Source organism: Muscardinus avellanarius (assembly GCF_963383645.1).
Source record: "Muscardinus avellanarius genome assembly, chromosome: 2".
Lineage (NCBI taxonomy): Eukaryota > Metazoa > Chordata > Mammalia > Rodentia > Gliridae > Muscardinus > Muscardinus avellanarius.
In genome coordinates, this window is record NC_137787.1 from 10,195,259 (window position 1) to 10,216,628 (window position 21,370).

Sequence of the window (21,370 nt, forward strand, 5' to 3'; positions counted from 1 at the left end):
TGTGTCTCCTCTGTGGCCCTGAGCTCTGTTCTCAGTCTGCTTTCTCTCTGGAGCCTGGTGGTTTTTTTTGTTTTTCTGGTGATGGTGTTTTCTGGCTATGAAAGGCGCTGGTTTTGTGGTAATGGAGATTGGTTGTTAGCGGGGCTCTTAAGCCCCGCTTTTCTCGGTCGCCATCATCCCGGAAGTCTTGCTTCTTTCTTACCAAAGGATATTTTTTTCTTTTCTTTTTTGTTAGGTGAAACTATCATACATTTGTTTATTTATTCTTCAGAAAAAATCTATCCTAATATGGAATATGGACTCTAGATACCCAAAACAATCTCAAAGAAGAATAAAGCTAGAAGATGTATATTATCTGATTTCAAACCATATAAAGTTACAATAATTGAAACAGTGTAGTACTGTTATAAAGGCAGATATATAAACCATTGGAGTTAAATAAAGCCTAGAGATAAATTCTTCCATATATTGTCAAGTTATTTTTGACAAGGTTTCCACGAACATTTGGTGGTGGAAATAATAATCTTTTAACTAAATATTGTTGAAAAATAATAATTACATGGAAAAGAATAAAATTGGACCCTTACCTAACACATATACAAATATTAACTCAAAATAGATAAAAGACCTAAATATAAATCTTAAGACTATAAACTTTTAGTAGAAAATCTGGGTCATAAAACCTCACAACATTGAAATTGGCAGTGATTTCTTGTATATGATTTCAATGGCACAGGCAACAAAAGGGTATACAAACTCCTTAAAAATAAAAAAAAATATTGCATATCCAAAGGCAATGTAAACAGAGTTAAAAGTTACTGATAGAATGGGATAAAATATTTCCAAATGCTATATCTGAAGGTATATTAATATTCCAACTAGACATCCTAAAAATTAACAACAATAAAGGCAAACAATACAATTTAGAGGTAGGTAAAAGACTAACATAAATAATGAATCTCCACAGATAACCAATGTTAGTTGTCTGTTGGATGGAAAATCTTGTTTCTCTGGTTCTGGTGTGTGTTACCTATTTCTTCTTTGTAGTTAATCTCTTTGAGTATTTTCTCTAGTGCTGGTTTTGAAGACAAAAATTCCTTCAGTTTCTGTTTGTCATGGAAGCTTCTTATTTCTCCATCTAATTTGATAGAAAGTTTTGCTGGGTAGGAAATTTTTGGCTGGAAGTTGTTTCCTTTTCGAGTTTGGAATATGTTACTCCAAGCCCTTCTGGCTCTCATGACTTGGTTTGGGAAGTCTGGAGTGATTCTAATTGGTTTGTCTCTGAATGTCACTTGGCCCTTTGTTTTTGTTGCTTTTAAGATTCTCTGCTTGGCTTCCACATTGGTCATTTTGACAATTATGTGGCGTGGGGATCCTCTTCTCCGATCCTGTCTAAAGGGAGTTCTATAAGTTTCCTGGACCTGTTTATCGACCTCTTGCTCTATGTTTGGAAAATTTTCTGCTATTATTTACTCAAAAAGATTGTTGATCCCTTTGGTTTCACTTTCTTTTCCCTCCTCTATTCCAATTATTCTTAGGTTAGCTCTCTTAAAATGGGCCCATATTTCTTCAATGTCAGATTCCTGCTGTCGGATATTTTTTTCTAGATTAGAAACTATGTGTTCATTTTTGGAATGATCATCTTCTAAGAACGGGATTCTATTCTCCATGTGGTCTAATCGGTTGTTTGTACTTTGAATTGAGGCCTTTACTTCATTAATTACATCCTTTATCTCTCTTTGGGTCTGTCTGAATTCTTTTTGAAACACCTCTATTATTTCTACAGTTATTTTCCTGATTTGATCTTCTATAAATCTCTGAATTTCTGTTTTATCAGGTTCTGATGTTGTGGGGTTGTGGGCATTCATTGCTCCAGTGTTATTCCTCTTTCCCATGATTTCGGAAGTTTGTGCCTTCTCTAGGTTCTTCCCTGGGTCACTACGACTTCACTTAAGGTGTTGTGGATCTCAAGTCTATGGTATCTCAGTCCCCTCTACTCCTTTACTGGGTTGTATTGCAGAGTCTCAGACCCTGGGAGTCAATCGAGGCTGCTTTAGACCATGGGGGGTGCCAGGTTGGGCGTTCTCCTATGGTGTAATATCTCTGCCACTGCCACTCCCCCACTGGGTCACGTCCATGGGAGTACAGTACTGGGATTTCTCCTCTGGGGCCCCAATTTGACTCACTGTTGAGTGTGCAGATGGAGCTGTCGTGGACTCGGTGAATTTGCTGCTGCTGCCGCCGGTAGCAATATGGCGCCGTTGGTGTGCCCTCGGCCGTGAGGCTGGCGTATTTCTTTTCTGTTTTTGAGATCCTCTCTGAGTCCCTGAAGGATGTGCTGAGCCCAGCCTCTGGGAGCTTTAGATGCTACCTGCACCGAGAAATCTGCCGAATTCCTTCCAGCTGATCCACAGCGGCTCACCTCGGCTCGCTGTCTGCCGCTCCTCTCTGGAGCTTGGTGGGCTGTTGATTGCATTGGTCTGTAGCCATCTGGTGAACTCGCTACTGCCACCAGCAGTAAGGCGCTGCTGCCGCGTTCTCGGGCGAGAGGCCGGTGGGTTTCTGAGCTCCGTTATGAGTTCCTTCCTCTCTGGAGCCTGGTGTTGCAAGGGAAAATGGCGCCCGCCGCTTCACGCCATGGCTCCGGCTGCAGCACTGCGGTTTGGTTTCTGGTGTCTCGTTTTTCCAGCCCTCTTTTTCTCTGTCCCTTAAAATTACATTTTTTGTTTCTCTGCTGATGGTGTTGTCTGGCTATGAAAGGCGCAGATTTTGTGGTAATAGAGATTGGTTGTTAGCGGGTCTCGTAAGCCCCGTTTTGCCCCGTCACCATCTTCCCGGAAGTCCGTCGATTATAAAATTTTGAATGGTGCTTCTAATAATTAAATCTGAGATCTGTTTTTGTTTGTAATATATTTGCTATACCAGCTGGGTGTGGTGACACACACTTATAATCCCAGCATTCGGGAGGCTGAGACAGGAGGATTGCAGTTTGAGGACAGCCTCGGCTGCTACTTAGTGAGGCCCTTTGCAACCCAGTGAGACCCTTTTTTGAAACAAAGAATAAAGAATAGGTCCAGGGGTGTAGCTCAGAAGTAGAATGCCCCTGGGCTCCATCCCCAGTACTGAAAACAAAACAAAACAAAAGAATATATTTGGTATACCTTGTAAAACAATAACTACAAAATTTTCTGTACTGCTAAGGAGTTCTGTGTGAAGATAAGCAAGGTAAATGTAAGTATAGATAAGAAAAAGGAAGTAGAATATTGAAAGGCAAAGTATACATGACATATACACAGACACATACAGATACATGCACATGTGTGCACGACCAAAGCTACGAAAAGCAATCTTTAAAAAATTGATTGTATTGGTGCACTGTAGTTATATATCATAGTGAGATCTAAAGTAACACATACAGGCACAAAGAAAACCCATCTTGCTCACCTTGTGTCAGCCGCGAACAATAAACAGACTTAAATATAGATAAGAAAAACGAAGTAGATGATTGAATTCGAGAGCAGTTTTTGTTTGTAATATATTTCTGGTTAACTGGTTGACCCATTCCCCGTGGGGAAAGGCGAAAACGTGTGGAGTCCGGGTACCCGTTTGTACGTTCCGGCTCGGTCTAGCTTTCTAAAGCCCCTCTGCACTTCTTTGCAGGCTACCTGGGATCTGCTTGTGAAGAAAAGGTGGACCCCTGCGCCTCGTCGCCCTGCCAGAACAACGGCACCTGCTACGCGGACGGGGTGCACTTCACCTGCGGCTGCAGCCCGGGCTTCACGGGGCCCACCTGTGCCCAGCTCGTCGACTTTTGTGCCCTCAGCCCGTGTGCCCACGGCACGTGCCGCAGCGTGGGCACCAGCTACAAGTGCCTCTGTGATCCAGGTTGGTACCTCTGGGCCTGGGGACTGCAATGCTTTTCTTTCTCCATTCACAATCTCAAAAGACTGGAGGTTTTCTTTGGCATCTGAGCAAATCTTTGTCCGTGGGGTGTGGCATGCTTGTGAGTAGAAGTGAATTCTAACCAGGGGTTGGGGAGATGCAGGGAAATAATAAAATACTGGTCAAAGGGTACATGCTTTCAGCTATAAAATCTGAAGAGCCAGTGTACTGCATAGTGACCATGGTTAAAAATATTGCTTTATGTACATAGAATTTGCCAAGAGAGTAGATCTTGAATGTTGTTAACCATAGAAGACGTAATGGCAATGTTACCTAGACGGATGAAGGTAGTCATTTTTCAATGTATACATGGACGAAAACATCACATTGTATACTCTACATAAAAGCTATCTTATTTGTCAGTCAAGCTTCAAAAAACCAAACTGAATTCTGCTCAATTATGGCATACTTTATCTTGAGACTTACTCTTGACAGGGCCTTAAAAATGCCTTTCTAGCTGGGTGTGTTGATGCACACTTGTAATCCCCGAGCTCGGGAGGCTGAGACAAGAGGATCACACAGGTTCAAAGCCAGCCTCAGCTACTGAGTGAGGCTCTCAGCAACTTAGTGAGACCCTGTTTCCAAATAAAATATAAAATAGGTCTGAGAGTATAGCCCGGAGGTAGAAAGCCTCTGGGTTCCAACCCCAGTGCCACCAAAAAACCTTTCTCTTTTTACATGAGAAATTAATATTCATTGTAGAAAAATTGGACAATCTGTGAAAGCAAACTGGAGAAACTTTTAAAAAGCTTTGTCTTGTAACATGGCAATTATTTTTAATAATTTACTATAGGTCATTCCAGAGCTTTTAGTGAATGGCATATCTTCTGCTGTCTTGTGCTTAAGTTAACAGAATAGGTTTTTCCATTTTAATGCACTTGAAAAGCACAATGCGATTCATTCAGAATTGTGCCCTCTATTAAAATTCTCCCCCCGTGCACACTCTGTCACCCTTCTGACTTCCTGCATAAACGTGAAATCTCCATCGTTTATTTGCCAAATGCCTTTTGTATGTGTAATACTGACTTTTAATTATGGACGTTTGGGTAGCTGGAAGTCAGAGCGATAGTGGCATCTGTGTCTTCCCAACCTTCTGGTGTGGTCTCAGAAAGAATGCTTGGGCAGCCCTTTTCTTGCCCTCTCATTTCTATTCTGCCCACGTCTCTACCTTCGCACAAGCCAGCCTTTTAGAATCCTCTGCATAAGAGTCTTTGCACACGTCCCTGACCAGGTAGCGAGCCAGGTATTTTTGACCCCTGGCTCTGCTATGTACCTGGGATCACTCCATCCCAACTGGCAAATTTCCACAGCTGAGTTTCTTTCTAAGTTCCAGCAATCACCCACAATATAATTTTCAAAGTCTTTACAACATTATGATGTCATGCATCACAAAAGACATATTCTTTTGGTCCATCAGAGACTATAGTATATTCAGTGTTGGTCCCAAGTAGTCTTGAAATCCCAGCTTGCGCCAGAACGTGTTACGATGTCTGCTCAACAATGAAACTCTCCCCAACAATGCCTACCTCGGGATGTTTCTCGTTCCCGAAATGAGATATTTCTGTATGAATTCTCCTTCTCTGTATCTTTCTTCCTCTTAGAGGTGAGAAGAAACGGTATCTGTCCTTTTTTGTTGTTGTTTGCTTTTGTTTTGTGGTACCGGGGAATTGAACCCAGGGACATTTTACCACTGAGCTACATCTCCAGCCCTATTTTATTTTGGAACAAGGTCTGGCTAAGTTAATGTGCACTAACCTCGAGCCTTCGATCCTCCTGGCTCAGTCTCCCTCCCAGTCACTGCAATTACAGGTGTGTGCTGCTGCACCTGACTTGGTTTTTATTTTAGCACTTTTTGAATCAACAAAGGCTCCCGGTCAGCCATTGACTGAGTGGTGATCTTTCTTGGTTCTGAGCAGGGGACACCTAAAAGGACATCTCTGGCCATTTCAAGGCCACGTTTGCACGGAGGTTTGAAGTGCCTCTGGAGTTTCAGGCAGGTACCTGCAGCCACACGCCCACAGGACACTGAGCCCCGACTCCAACACAGGTGCTCCTGGCTCTGTACTTCCACAGGGTGCGCCTCAGACTCAACGAATCAATTAAAGGGGTTAGTGGGAAATGCAGCTAAGCATTTGAGGGTGTTGAAAAGCCTTTTCACATAGGCTCTTAATTCTCTGATTTTCTAAGCATTTGATATTTTGCCAAGTTCCTTCTTTCCTCTCTGCCCTGAAATACAGAGGAGGGGCTGTTTAATCTGCTCGGTAACAGTGTTAGGATTCTCCAGAGAAACAGGAGGGAGAAAGAGAGATTTATTTTAAGTAGCTGGCTCATGTAATTGTGGGGACTGGCGAGTCCGAAATCTGTAGGGGAAGCTGGCAGGGTGGAAGCTCAGGCAAGATTTCTGTGTTGTCTATCGAGGCTGGATTCCTTCTTCCTTGAGAAACCCAAAGTCTTTGTTTATAATGTCTCCAAGTGATCGGATGAGGCCCACCCTCATTATGAAAGGGTCTCCGCTCTACACAAAGTCTACTGACTCAAATGCTAATCACATCTAAAAAACACCTCCTTAGCAACATCGAGATTAGTATTTGAACAAAATATCTGTGTACCACAGCCTCACCAAGTTGGCATAGGGAATTAACTCTCACGGTAACTTTTGGTTTTCTCATAAACCTTGGAGTGGAGATGTTTCTTCATTTCTACTCATGATTTGAGAGTGTTTTCTTGGGCTTATATCATCTTCTGTCGGAGCCACGGTGGAGATGGGAGCAGCTGTCCCCCACTCCCGCCCACTCGCCTTCCACGGGGCGCTTGTGCTGTAGATCTGTGGGCTGAGGAAGGAGGCCACAGGTCCACACCCTTCCCCTCTTGGGATGCAACTCACCAGGACAATGTTGTGCTTGCAGAGGAATCAAGCTGGGGTGTGCTGGGGAGAAGAGTCCCACTCATGGCGTGACTCCGGGCTCGCTGTTCCCAATGCTCTGCTCTAAATACTATCAGGAGGGGTCATTCCCCTCAGCAGCAACGGGAGGTGAGACCTCCTAAGGATCTTCCTTCACCCACTGCACATCTCCCAAGCATTCTGTTTTCCTCCACGAAGCCCCACAGCAAAGAATCATGTATTAGAAGGCCAGAAAACCACGGCATCTTCTCCTCTTAACTTCTCTTAGCCATATTAAAATTTCCCTTCTATTCGGTTGACTTATTTTTAAAATGTTGAGTGTAGTTTTTTAAGATAAATGATGCTTCTTAGTGATACCAAGTAGAGTTTTTCAACCTGTGTGAGAGAACTTGCAGAGTCCTAAGGTGAAAAAAATACATGGGTTGATGCTTCTCCTACCCTGGGAGAAAGAGCTGAGAATAGCAGAAAGAACGTGTCGATGTGATCCCCACTTACTGGTTATGACCATAGGAAAGTTACAGGGCAACGCCCAGCCTCAGTTTCCTCCTTAGTTGAAAAATAGGAGGGTTCTCTTGAGAGCATCCAGTGAGGAACACAGAGTCCCTTTCCTGGCATGGAGTCATAAAAGCTATTCATTGTCCTATCTTTACGTCCATAGTAATTCCAACAACATCCTTCAAGCCACAGAGAGGCAAAATAGCTCCTATTTAAGTCCCACTTTTCATCTGTTCTCTGCTAAAACTTCATCTGTGTGCATTTGGAGCATTTAGCCTGGTAGTTGCCTGTGATCCTGCAGAATCCCTTAGGCAGCCTTAAAAAGTCTGAAGAAACATGTCTCGGTCCTAACACACCTTCATTTGTTAGGCAGCCGCCAAGTTCTGTGTTGGGGTTCTATAGGGGATCCCTCATCAAACTTGGGAGATAAAACTAGTTTTAGAGAGAATGTTTCCTCAGATTGTTAGGTGGCTTTGTATGAAACAAGAAAGGGCATTTTAACATCTGGTAAGAATCTCCATTTTAAGAGGTGAACATGACAAGTCGGTGAACGTGAAATTTCTCATCTTAATCTTTTAGAGCATGTAATTGCTCCACCACTAGTGTGCATAATAGAAGGATCTCAAGAGAATGGGCGAAATTGGGTTTGGAGCTGGAGCCGTGAGCCAGACCGTCTTTATTGAGAGCAAACATATCCCATTTCACAAATGGCAGCAGACTGAAATCATGTCAGGTTGGTAATTAGTTCCCAGCTGGGAAAAAAAAAAGCCATTTTGATTATTGCAAATCAAATTTGTCAGGTGCTCTGTTTTCAAGCCTCATTCTTAGCTTCGCAGACCAGAGATTTCTGATGGGGCTTTAATATTAAGTAATAAAGTGTCAGAACCAAGAGAAATCATTGAGATGCTATCTTCCAGTGTCAGGGTTAAGCAATAGGTCACCCAGTCTCTTAAAAAATGGCAAATTGAAATCTCCTGCAGGCTGGAGAAAGGGAGAAGTTGGAGCTGCTGCCCGCACAGAGGTGCGGCCACGCTATTGTTCTCCCAGGCCGGCACTGTGGGATTTCAGGTGTCCTCGGTACAATGGTGGCAACTGCAGAGGGCCTGTTGGGGGCTAAGCACCGCAGAGGACCAATTCCGGAAGCAACCTGTGGTGGGAAGGGACGCGGTCTGCCTGAGTTCACTGGATCCGGCCTTTGGCTAATAACCTTGGGTTCCTACGCTAGACTTGTTTGTGGAGTTAAGTTAGCCCTGCCAGTACAGAATGTGCTATAAGGATTGCTATTTAGGGTATTTGGGGTATAAGGCAATCGGATACTTTTACAGGAAAATACAAATATTGATTTTTATTTTGTGAATAATGTCATTGACACCCACCAATTCAGCTGCGGCTGGACTCTCAGACTAGACCTGGGGCGGTTGCTGACCAACTTCCTGGCTGATTCTTCTCCACCAAAGGGCTAATAATTAAATTATGTCATTCGGATGTATAATAGACTGTAAAATGAAGGGAGTTTAGGTCTCTTCCAAATGAAGTGTTTTTTTTTTCTTTTCTATTATGTTTTTGTTTTTTCAAGGACAGTATTGGAATTTCAGCTACTATCTTTTCTATCTGCTATGTTGGCCTTACCCGTATCAGAGGTTGCATTTCTAGTCTGTGTGGTTCATATGTCTTTGCTGGTATCACTACCCACAGTTACATCTAGACGTGGCTTTACCAGTACTCTGATAGTATGTTCTGGTAAGGGAATTAGAGATAAAACTCGGTGGTCAGGATTTTAATGCAGTTGGACATCAATAAAGAAATTAGTATACCTACAAAAATATGAAGGCATGGTCACTAATAAGTGCCCGATACACTGAGATGCTTGGATAAGCACAGTAGAAGACTTTCATCTTTTATTAACCAGAGAACTGTATCTGTAGACAATCTCTGTGTTTAACATGCGGTGGGGCTCCTGATCTGTATGTCACGTGGTCGATGAGAGTTGTGGATTGCATGGCTTAGATTATTTCTTTCCCTCCAGAGCTGTCATAATACTTTTCCTTTTTTAACACTCCGAAATGTGACACCTACCCTCACCATCTGGATCCCAAGAGAGAAAGACCTGATGTTCCGCTAGCCACAGCTGTGCCCAGGAAGGTCTCCCTCTCTCTTGCTCTCCATAATCTGTGCTCTACCTAATAACAAGTTGCAATCTCTACATGGACATCTGATGAGTCTAAGAACTGAGAAGGAAAAGAGCAACTTCTAACCTCGGGAGCATGTCTGATGCTTATAGATTGACCTTGAGGTTGCTAAGAGCTGGCCTGATGCCCACAGCTGGGTCATGGTATCTTTTGTTGGACATAAGGACATAGACAAGTCCCACAAAACTCTGGTATTAGACACGGTCGTTCAGAGGCCATGACAAAGCAAGACAAAACAAGGCTACTTCATCATTCTGTCTAAGACAAAAGAAGATCACCATGCAACTCATGGAATTCTAAGCATTTCTTTCTCTCTCAGTTTTTAGAATCCAATGAATTGACAGCTTTTTCTTTACTGATGACTATTTTAACCTTGGTCTAACCTTCACTCTCCATAGGGAGACCTATGAAGATACCTGAGCGTAGAATTGCTTCTGCTTTCTGACAGCATCCATTCTAGAGTGATATTCCCAAATCACACAACTAGGGTTAAAACCTTACAATAAGCCGGGCGTGGTGGCACATGCTTGTAATCCCCGCGCTTGGGAGGCGGAGACAGGAGGATCACGCAGATTCGAAGCCAGTCGCACTGGCTTAAGAGACCCAGTTTTCAAATAAAAAAGTATAAAATAGGTCTGGGAGTATATCCCTGAGGTAGAAGGGCTTCCAGGAGCCCCAGTACCACCAAAAAAAAAAAAAACAAAAAAAAAAACAAAAAAAAAACCCCCAAAAAACCTTACAATAAACCCTATCTGACACTTTCTTTTTGTGTATGTGTGTGGTATTGGGGATTGAACGCAGGGGAATTCTACCTCTGAGCTAGAACCCCATACTAATTTTATTTTTTACTTTGAAACAGGGTCTCACTAGGTTGATGAGAGTCTCCCTACTTGCGGAGGCTGTCCTCGAACCTGTGATCCTCCTGTTTCAGCCTGCCAAGTGCGGGGATTACAGGCATGGGCCACCATGCCTGGCTAATACTTTCTTACTGGAACACTCATGGTTCCTCTTGAAGTGCATTCTCTGGATGCAGCAAGTAGTAAATCAAACACGGTAAATTCCAAGCTTGTCTCTCGTAGCCTTCAGTGGGAGGAATTAAACAAAACTTACTTGATAAAGGTGCCCAACATCCCGAGGCTGGCAGTCAGCTGACTTTTCATAGCATCAGAACTTCATATCAATCTGAGAGCGTTTTGGTGTCTAGCAGTTAAGAAGAGTCTAGACGACAAGGAGAGGTGAAGCCTCCCCCTGTGCAACAGAAATGAAAGGAGGGATTGGATGTTCAGAAGAATTCAGAAAACAGAAGAGAGGAATAGTCAGAGTACTTCTAAGGCTTAGACTTGAGTAACATATAGAAGATGTGCAGAAGGAGCCCTGAGGACCTGGGCTAGAGCAGGCCAGGCGGGGGGATGTTCCGGGACATGGGTGTTCCAGTCCGCAGTTATTCCTTGGGGCTGGGCCTTGGGAATGAGATGAGACCAGGGAAATGAGTGTGGAGTTACTGTCGTGTGGGTGTTAGAAAAATCCATGGAAAGAGTGAAGACATAGGAAGGAGAGGGTAAAGCAAGGGTAAAGGGAGCGTGCCGGAGACTTCTTGAAGTGAGGTGGGAGGGAGAAGCAGCAGCGGCAGAGAAGAGGGGCCCCCAGAGACAGCAGTGCGGGACATCAGTGGGAGGTGGGGAGGGAAGGAGGAGAAGGCCCTACACCTGGGCGAGGAGCTGAGCCAGGCTCCTCCAGCTCTCAGGTGCTGAGGGACCTGTCTTAGGGTCCTTTAAAACCACCACTATAGCTGGGCGTGGTGGCGCACGCTTGTAATCCCCGCGCTTGGGAGGAGGAGACAGGAGGATCACGCAGGTTCGAAGCCGGCCACGCTGGCTTAAGAGACCCTGTTTCCAAAAATAAAAAAAGGTCTGGGAGTGTAGCCCGGAGGTAGAAGGGCTTCCAGGAACCCCAGTACCACCAAAAATAAAATAAAATAAAATAAAATAAAATAAACAAAAAAAAAAACCAAAACAAAAAACCCCACAAAAAACAAAAACACCACTATAGGCTGGGCACATACTTATAATCCCTGTACTTGGGAGACTGAGACAGGAGAATTGCAGGTTTGAGGCCAGCCTCGGCAACTGAGTGAGACCCTGTTTCAAATTAAAAAAATAAAAAGGGCTAGTGATGTATCTCAGAGATAGAATGCCCCTGGGTTCAATACCTAGCATTATAAAGACAAACAAGCAATAACAAATAAAAAAAAACAAAACAGCCTCCAACACTCTAGTCATTAGCGTTGGTGATATTTGCCTAGTGACCCGAGGGATTGATACTGGGGTGGAAGGACATGGTAATGAGTCAGGGCCAATTGCTTGGTGGAGCATATGGGAGTTTTATGAGGTTCTTCCTGTTAACAATCTATTCACAGGGCTGCTTTTTAACCTCACTTTAAATGGCTGATCCATATGTATGAGGTTGTTAATGAACTGGCCTTTATTTATAAGAGATTTCTGCCCTGCCTGCGCCCTAATTTCCCCTTAAAATTCAGATCATTCACAACTTGCTCTGAGCTGAACTAATATTGAAAAGGTGTGAGAGGAACCTACCAAAAATAGGAGCTGCCTTCGCCCAGGAGGCCGGCAGGACCCGTGGTGCAGCGTTTTACCTGGAGCGAAAGTTGGCGACCACAGCTGGTCACAGGCGGCGTCACTCGGTGGTGCGTGTCCAAGGTCAGCTCTACTCAAAGCGCTGCCGGCCACGATTTCAGAATCCTCATCAAGCCTCCGGCCCTGGAGGTCAATGGGGACTAACCTGGAACTATTTTGTAACCAAGCTATTAACCCTTATTTTGTGGTAGGAGTAATTATGACCCAATCACTAGCATTTTTGACAGTTGAGAATGTCTGAGGAATTCGGAATTTAGACTGAAATCCTGAAGGCTCTGCCTCTCTTCCTTGGTGGGATAGACAGGGGCCTGTACTGATAGTTGAGAGAGCAGAAGGAAGTCCCGACTCTTTCCCTGAAGAGTATGCAGTTAGTCTTTTCTTTCTTTTCTTTTCTCTTCTCTTCTCTTCTCTTTTTCTTTTCTTTTCTTTTCTTTTTTTTTTTGCGAGTGCGGGTCTAGGGATGGAACCCAGGGCCATTCGACTTCCAAGCTACATCCCCAGCCCTATTTTTTATTTTGAAACAAGGTCTCACTAAGTTGTGGAGGGCCTCACTGAGGATCTGAGGCTGTCAGCAAACCACGATCCTCTGGTCTCGGCCTCTTGAATTCTGGGATTACAAGTGTGCGCCACCACGCCCGGCTCAGTCATTTTCTTTTCTTTTCTTTTCTAATTTTCTTTTCTTTTTTTTTTGTAAGGTATTGGGGATGGATCCCAGGGGCATTTAGTCTCCGAGCCACACCCCCAGCCCTATTTTTTATTCTTCAGTTTGAAACAAGGTCTCACTGAGTCGCAGAGGGCCTAAGTAGCTGAGGCTGTCTGTGAACCGGGATCCTCCCGTCTCAGCCTCCAGAATGCTGGGATTACAAGCGTGCGCCACCACGCCCGGCTTTACTTAGTCTTTCCTATTACTTTCCTATTACATAATGGGATGGAACACTGCAACAAGCTGACACGTATGACCGTCCACTTTGAAATCTATAAAATGATGAAGCAGTGGTCCACAGGTTGGCTATCCCTTTTCCTAGAAAAGATCATTGAGGAAATTATCAAATCTGTGCTCAGATTATCTTCATACGAGTTCAGGGTTGGAGTCAGGGTAGAGATGGGATTAACTTTCATGGCCCTGGTGGGCATTCTTGAATAACTGGCACCCGCCCCATTTCTTCAGGGACTTGGGTTGTTTACTTCCCTGATCTGAGCTCTTTGTGAATCATTAAGCCCTTTAACTAGAATGGTTTCTTGCATCATCACAGTCCACACAAGGTGGGGCCCATGGTCTTTGCCATTTTTCTGCCCGTGACTACACAGCCAGTTCAGGATAAAGCCTGGATTTGAACCCAGGCAATCAGGATCCGGAGTCACTGTTGCCTCTGAATAGAGAGAAAATGGGGTCAGACCGTGACCCTCACTCACCAAGGGTAAGAAATGAAAAATAAATATCTTAACCAGACTTACTAAGTGGTAGATACCTTAATAGCCAGCTCAGAAAAATACCCCAGATTGAGATCCATCAGCTATGCCAACTCCTCTCTCTTGACCCTGGGAATGGCTTATTCCATATACCTTTTCCTCAAGAAACTCGAATCTGTGAGAACTTACTACACCTATACTCAGGGCTGAACACCTGTTAGAGCTTTTCTCTGACTTAATCCCAGGACGTGGAATTCCTATTCTTATATTTAAGTGGAAGTGTTGAGGCACCACACAGTGGGAGGGGAGGAGAGAGAGCATCAATTTTGACATAGATTCGCCTCACCTTCAAGCTGCTGCTCTTGACCCATTGGCTGGACTTTTTGGAAGCTGCATGTGTTCTCCCAAGTTTGGCAAGACCCTCTCCTCTCACTTGTGGTCAGAGTAACCACGCGAAGCTTCCAGAGCCCCCATCCCTGTCAGCAGCGCTCCTGAGCGCAGGGACACCAGGCTGGGGAGGGGACCGTGCCTGCAGATCAGAGAGCAACTGTGACCAGCAGAAACATCTCAGTTCCCAGAACCGAGAAGCTCAACACCAGCATCTGGGGGGACTAAAGTGTGTGTGAGCCGGAAGGCCCCTCTTCCATCTCTGCCTCCCTTTGAAGGTCGGGCAATGTGCTGCTTTGAAACTGATGCCAAGGGCTACCTGCCATGGGAACTTAGGATTTCATCTGACCTAATGACCGCTGGGTGCACCTACTTAGAGTGAGCTTCTTGTGACTCAAAGGAGAAATGCAGACAGAGCCATGCATCAGAGGTGCTGCCCTCCAGCTCAGGCAGCTGCTCTAGACGGGGGTGCCCAGCGCCTGCCACCTACTTTTCTCAGCACCTGCACTCCTGAAAGGCTCCTGCATTGCTGACTGTATTCCACGGCCTCCTTTCATGTCGTTTCTTTTCTGTTGCCTCTGGAAGTATCCTATCACTGCAATGCTCTTTCCACTTCATGGTTGACTTTTGGCAGTTTTAGTCCTCTGCCTTGAGGTGGCTTTGATGTCCGGTGCTTTCAGAAGCATTCTTTCCCATGAGGCTTGCTCAGTGGAAAGGATTCTGACAGCCTCAATGGCAGAGGATCTGCTGGGCTGTAGAACCTGGGGGCAGGAAACGGGTTAAGCGGGTGCTTTCTGGGAGATGCCCCAGGTGTGGGGTGACTGGCGGTAGCCTGCATCTTGAGTCCCGATCACACGGCCATTAAGGAGCTGTGTATTTTCTTCTCACCTTGAACATGCTTTGAATTCTTTGATCATGTGGATTTGTATAAAAATATGGGGACAAGGCCCTGTATTTCTTCCATTGATTTCTGTCATGCCCATTGCTTTTCAGTTGGAAAGCACCCTGTGAAAGTATCTGCTAAGTGCTGCTCCAAAATGAATGAAGATTCGGAGTTCTTAGGTTGGCTTAAAACATGTTGATACATGACCCCTTCCTCCCTCTCCCTCTCCCTCTCCCTCTCTTTCCCTCCCCTCTCTTTCCCTCCCCTCCCCCCCCTCTTTTTTTGCTGGGGATGGAACCTAGGGGCATTCTACCTCTGAGCTACAGCCCCAGCCCTATTTTTTAGTCTTTTTAAAAAGTTTTTGAGACAGGGTCTCACTGAGTTGCAGAGGGCCTCACTAAGTAGCTGAGGCTGTCCGCGAAGCGCGATCCTCTGGTCTCTGCCTACTGAATGCTGGGATTACAAGCCTGCGCCACCACGCCTGGTTTCTTTCTTCTAATCTCAGCACATTGTCACATTGGAGAAACACATTGGAGAGCGTGTTTTCTTTCCATCTCACTCGTGTTTTCTCACGCAGTGGCACAGTCCTGTTTAGAATCCCACCTGGCTGCATCGGGGTTGCCCACGGGCATCCTCAGCAGGCTGGACTGATGACATGTTTTGATTACCAGGATTCCATTTCAGTTTAGTCAACCAGATTTTTTTTTTTTTGATGACTCAGATAAAGAAAAAAATCCTAGAGTGAAGGTCTCAGGTCTAATTTATTAGGAAGTTGTAGTTTTAGGCTGGAGAAGCCCACCTGAAAGTGGATATTAGTCAAGGACTATGTGGCACCTGATGGTATGATTTGGGGAAAATTCTCCTTTATCTATTACTCCCTAAAAATACCTTTCTTCCCAGTTCTCTGATGCTTAAACATTTACCTATATAAGTTTTTTTTCTTTTTTTTTTTTTCCAGTACTGGGGATGGAACCCAGGGCATTCTACTTCCGAGCTACACTGCCAGCCTATTTTTTATTCTTTATTTTGAAACAGGGTCTCATTGAATTGCTAAGAGCCTCACTAACTAGCTGAGGCTGCCTGCAAACTGTGATCCTCCGGTCTCAGCCTCCCCAATGCTGGGATTCCAAGCGTGCGCCACCACGCCCAGCTTCTACTTCTTGACAGGAAGAGTTGAAAAGAACTTGTTTCCTTTTCCCCAATTTACCACAGTTTTAATTCTAAATCTGTGAAGAATGTGATCCGTGTGTGTGTGTGTGTGTGTGTGTGTGTGTGTGTGTGTGTGTGTGTGTAAATCATACAGTATTCTCTCTATGTAAGAACAAATTTGAGGAACCAGGGAATTGAAAGCAGAGCCAGTGTGTAGTCTTTGCCTAAAAAGAAAAGTAGAAATGCCTTTGAACTTGCCTATCTGTAAGATAAGGATTAGGAATGTCCTAGAGATAAGTTTTTTTCTCTCCCATATTTCTGCATAGTGTACATCAGGTCCCTAGTTTTATTTCAAAGAACTTTCATTTTGCACTTCAGATAATCCATGTTTCTATCCTCCTAGTATCTTAAGTTGCCAAGGAAAGACGTACCTTTGATTTTCCACTGCTCTGTAACTTCTTAAATTGAATAAATGCTTTCTTTTTTTTTAATGTGTCTTTAAATCAACATACGCAATAGAAATAGAATTCAGGATCATGCAATTTGTTGAGTTGTGTCTCCGGTTTATTTACAGTTTGAGATTGTCATTGCAATCCAGTTGCACGTCTCAGGTGTTAGATTTCTCCATCCTGCTGAATGCACGGCTTTCGGCGTCAGCCTCAGCTTGCCTCAAGTTCAGCCCTACTGGTGGCCACTGTGAGGGAGAGTCACATTTCTGAAAATGTGACTGAGACAGTTTAGTGAACTTTAGGATTCAGCATATTTCCTTGAGAATGGCAATGACTAATCAGAAATTTAGAGAATTATACCTTTCCCTTGTGCTTTGAACGTCCCCAGTGATAGGAGAGGGAAAATAATATTTAGGGGGGGATCACGGTCTATATGGTAGATTTCATGCACTTCAATTTTTTAAAATAATTGCAATCACAGCGTTTTATATCATGCAAAAACTTTGGTGTCAAACTGTATACTCACATGCCCACCTTGGATATCAAACCCAAAACAGCACACCTTGTGAGATTGTTTCCTAATTGTGGGTAACCTCAGAGTATCTGGGTGGGACTAACTGGAAGGGAAGAAACTCACGCTCACTAATCTGAATTTGGGCTTGTTTCTTCTCGTTCTGATGAGGGATGCATGATTCCCAGCCACAGAACGAGGGCTGTGGGCCCCACCCCAGCGTGTTCTATTGAGTAGGTTTTGAGTAGGGCCTGAGAACACGCATTCTGACCAGTTCCCGGGTGAGGTTGATGCTGGTTGGTTTGGGGACCACACTATGAGAACCACCGGTATAGTTCAAGGAATATAGACATTTCAAAAGAATGTAAAGTTTGAGGATCTCTTATCCTAAATGCTGGGGAACAAAAGTGTTTTAGATTTCTGATGTTTTTATATTTCAGAATATTTACAGAAATATAATGAGATATTGTAGGAATGAGACCCAAGTGTAAACACAAAATTCATTTATATTTTATGTATAGTCTATATACATAGACTAAAGATAATTTTATTTAATATTTTCAAGTTTCACGCATTTTGTCTGTAGCCCATGTGGCCAGGATTGGGTTTTTCCACCTGTGAAGTCGTGTAGGACCCTCAAAATTTCAGATTTTAGGGCATTTTATATTTCCAATTTTCAGATCTGTTTATTAATAACTGGGTCACTGTTAAAATCAAATTTAACCAGGTGTTCATGAAATAAGTGAAATTAAATATTTAGAATCTTCTTTTGTGCTTTAACCCTTTCCAGTTTCTCTTTGCTAATATACATGTGTGCATGAAGAGTCATCCAAGTTTCAATGTCTCTTTAATGTGCTAGTAGCACCTCGATCTTTGCTCTTCACCCCTCCTCCCTCTCCTGTGCTCCCTCCTACCTCGCCTGTGGTGGGTCCTGTGCCCCACTCGGTGCCTTCCAACTGAAAAAACCTAGGATGTGAGTGTTTAAGGTTACCTTTTTTTTGGGGGGGGGGGTACTGGGGTTCCTGGAAGCCCTTCTACCTCCGGGCTACACTCCCATACCTATTTTATTATATTTTTAAATTTGGAAACGGGGTCTCCTAAGCCAGCGCGGGCGGCTGGCTTCGAACCTGGGTGATCCTCCTGTCTCCGCCTCCCAAGCGCGGGGATTACAAGCGTGCGCCACCACGCCCGGCCCTAAGGTTACCTTTTTAAAACAAATCTTCATCACCTTCTTTCCTCAACTCTAACTACAGTACAGTAGCCTTCAAAATCAAGGATCTTCTATTGTATGCATTTGTTTTAACTTGGTGCTATAATCATTTGCATTTAAAATATTTTTTATTATTGAGTCCATGCGAAAAAATAGGCTACTTTATAATGAATAATTTTAACTATAGATACCTTATGTTTAGAAGGCATATTCGTGAATTGATTTATGAACTGGAAAAGAACATTTGAATGATACATTTTGATATGAGAGGGAATGGCATTTCTTTTTAACATATAACTTGGTAGATTTCTGCTTCTCCTTGTGCCTTGCATTTCTTTTTATAGTAGACATCTTCATATCGTTCCTCTGTTAAATTCTAGAGTAACATTATTTTCTTTCTTTCAGCTGGTATAGATCATAGGTAGAATCTACCCTCTAGTGGCCAAAAGCAACATGAAAAAAAATGACATTATCAAGGCTAAAAAATTATCAAGAGATTGATTTTTTATGCGACTCTTTTGTAACCCAATTTGAAGGCAATTCTAAGATTCTAAGAGAAGACTATCAGAAATATTTAAATCAACATGGTCAGAAGAATTCCCAAGATGAAGGTTAAGTTTAAGGTCAAAAGCCTTCTGCATTTGTTTATTTTACCTGGGAGCATTCTACATCTAAGTTATATTCCCAGCCCTTTTAATTGTTTTTTTTTTAAAAAATAGGGTCTTTCTCGCTAAATTACTGAAGCTGGCCTCAAACCTGTAATCCTCCTGTCTCTACCCACTGAGTGCTGGAATTAGAGGCATGTGCCACCACACCAGGCTTCAAAAGCCTAATTTAGATATGCAAGTGTTTCTGTTGAAACAGGTTCACTTGGCTTCTGATGCCCTTTGTAAGCACAGCTGCAGCTCAGCTGGGCTGTCTACAGCACCCTCTTTCATTTGGTTTTTAATTTGGCTTTTTTTTTTTGAAGGAGAATGCCATTTGTACATATGGGCAGCAGCATAATACTGGTTTGCTTTTCTACCATGACTTTAGGAATTTTTTCCAAATATGAATTAATTATGATTTATACTCAAATTAAATTTAGAGAAGTTTCTAGATTTTTAATATCTCCAAAGATTTTTTTCTACATACTAAAATGTGCAATTCCTCTTTCTGAAAAAGCATTTTATTTACTGGCAGTCATTGTATTATGGCAGCTGTTCTTTGTGTCCTTAAAACGTCTCCTCTAATAAGACTGGTCTTTTCTCCTTATAGACTATAAGAGTTGCCTTTGTCCCTATCTCTATAAATACATTCATTATAAGGTCAGGCTTCTAAAATTTTACCTGTTCTGTGACTCTCCAGTCAGGTGTTATCATACCAGAATATTGTCATCATTTCCCTCATAGTGGATGACATGAATTAGGGTTGCGATACTATAAATAAAATACCCATACAGCACAAATTATATTATCTCTTTTTATGATACAAATAATATATTTCCTTGTAGAAAATTATAAAATATGAATATCACATTTAAATATATAAAACAATCCCTTTAACCAAACCACTGGCACTTTTGGACAACATTTATCCCAGTTACTTTTATATATATTTGTAGAAAACATGCATCATAAAAAAAAAAAAAGAACTCTTGTGCATTTCCGAATCTGAATCTGAAGGTTATTCCGCCCTTTGATTTCATTTTCTAAGCAAATTCAATTCACTCAATTTGATCAAGTGTCTTTCATAGTCACCAATCTGTGTGCTCAGGAAATGAGAGAAGCGACTGTAGTTTGAGAGAAAATATAGAGCCTGGGATCAAATATTGAGCAATAAATCACAGACGGCCTTACTGCCAAGCAGGGAACCAATTCAGCCCAGAATATCATCGAGAGGGATGAGGCTCTGGAAAGGAAAAAAAAAAGGGGGGGGTTTAATAAGTGAAAGATAAATAGAATGTTTTGTATTAGCAAGATCCAGATCTGTAGGCGACAGGCTAGTGAGAGCTGGGCTCAGGCACCAGGTGGTCTGGAGGTACTGAATGAGGCCGTTGTGCACCCAGCAGGTGTTCTTCGCTGCCCACAGACTGCCATGTCTCAGGGTCACGGTGCCGTCCAGTGCTCAGTGCGTTGCTACGTGTGTGAGATGGACGTTATTTCGGAAGTTCGGCACCTGGACCGTCTGTGTAAATCTTGCTTGAACCGCAGGCTGGGGTCACACGGTACAGTGATCATCGCTCATGTGCTTTTGGAGTGACAGACACTGAGCTGGAAACTTTCCTGCGTGTGTCCTCCGAGGGCAGGACAGAGCCTCCTCTTTCGTAGGGGCCTGTAGTGGTCGCAGGTGCCCAGGACTACCCTGATAGAGGTCATCACTCACCGGCACTGGGCTGCCCATTTTGGTGACCTTCCAAGGACGGTGCCAGAGGTCACTGGCCAGGTGTGATGGGCTCCTCAGGGAACGCTTGGCATTTCTGGCGGGGACCCTCTCCTCTGCCTGATGTAGTTCTACCGTGCTCTGGATCAACTTCTCTTTCTAGCTTATCTTCTGGACTTTTATTTTGTGTCTTTTTTTCATCCTGCCTCCATCTTGACACCTGTGGGACTCTGGCTCTCTCCCTCTCGGTCTGCTCTCCCTCTGGTCCTTCTCTCCCTGGCTTCTTGAATCTTCTCACGTACCACCTCCCTGGGTGCTGCCTGGAGCCAACAAGGCATCCAGTGGCTGTTTGTTAAGGGATGCATGGATGGAGGCAGCGCAGGTGAGGCGTGGAGAATCACCAGCCTTCCGCAGGCCGCCACTCAAGGCAGCGAGTTCTGGTGGTGCTGGAGATATGCAGATACGGCACAGCCTCGGTTGCTCGAGGCTGGGACCCTCACCATTCATTCATCCTCTGCAAGCCACGGAGGGAGGGAGGGGGATCTAGAGATGGTTCAGGAACGTGATTTCACAGCCGAACACTGAGCCTCTTCCCGTTATAAGAACCACAGCGAATGGAGAGCCATAGCAGCTGATTTGAGGCTTAAAATCTGTTTCCTCTTCTGGCCCAGGTGCCACAAGCAAGGAGGGGATAAGACACGAGGGAGTAAGTAAAAGAAGCAACATCGACAGCCACACGCTAGTGACAGCCACACGTCGGTGACAGGCACGCACCAGTGAGCCACACGCTAGTGACAGCCACATGTCAATGAGCCGCACGCCAATGAC

At 43.9% G+C, this 21,370-nt stretch overlaps 1 protein-coding gene across 1 annotated transcript in view; it reads left to right on the forward strand.

Moving 5' to 3' along the window:
* Positions 1-21,370, forward strand: part of DNER (delta/notch like EGF repeat containing) — a gene marked incomplete at both ends in the record, with an annotated part of 338,491 nt that overhangs the window by 261,059 nt on the left and 56,062 nt on the right. The window contains one exon of the mRNA XM_080689915.1: positions 3,661-3,885. Coding sequence (XP_080546041.1) covers positions 3,661-3,885 — 225 coding nt within the window. The remainder of the gene's footprint in view (positions 1-3,660; positions 3,886-21,370) is intronic.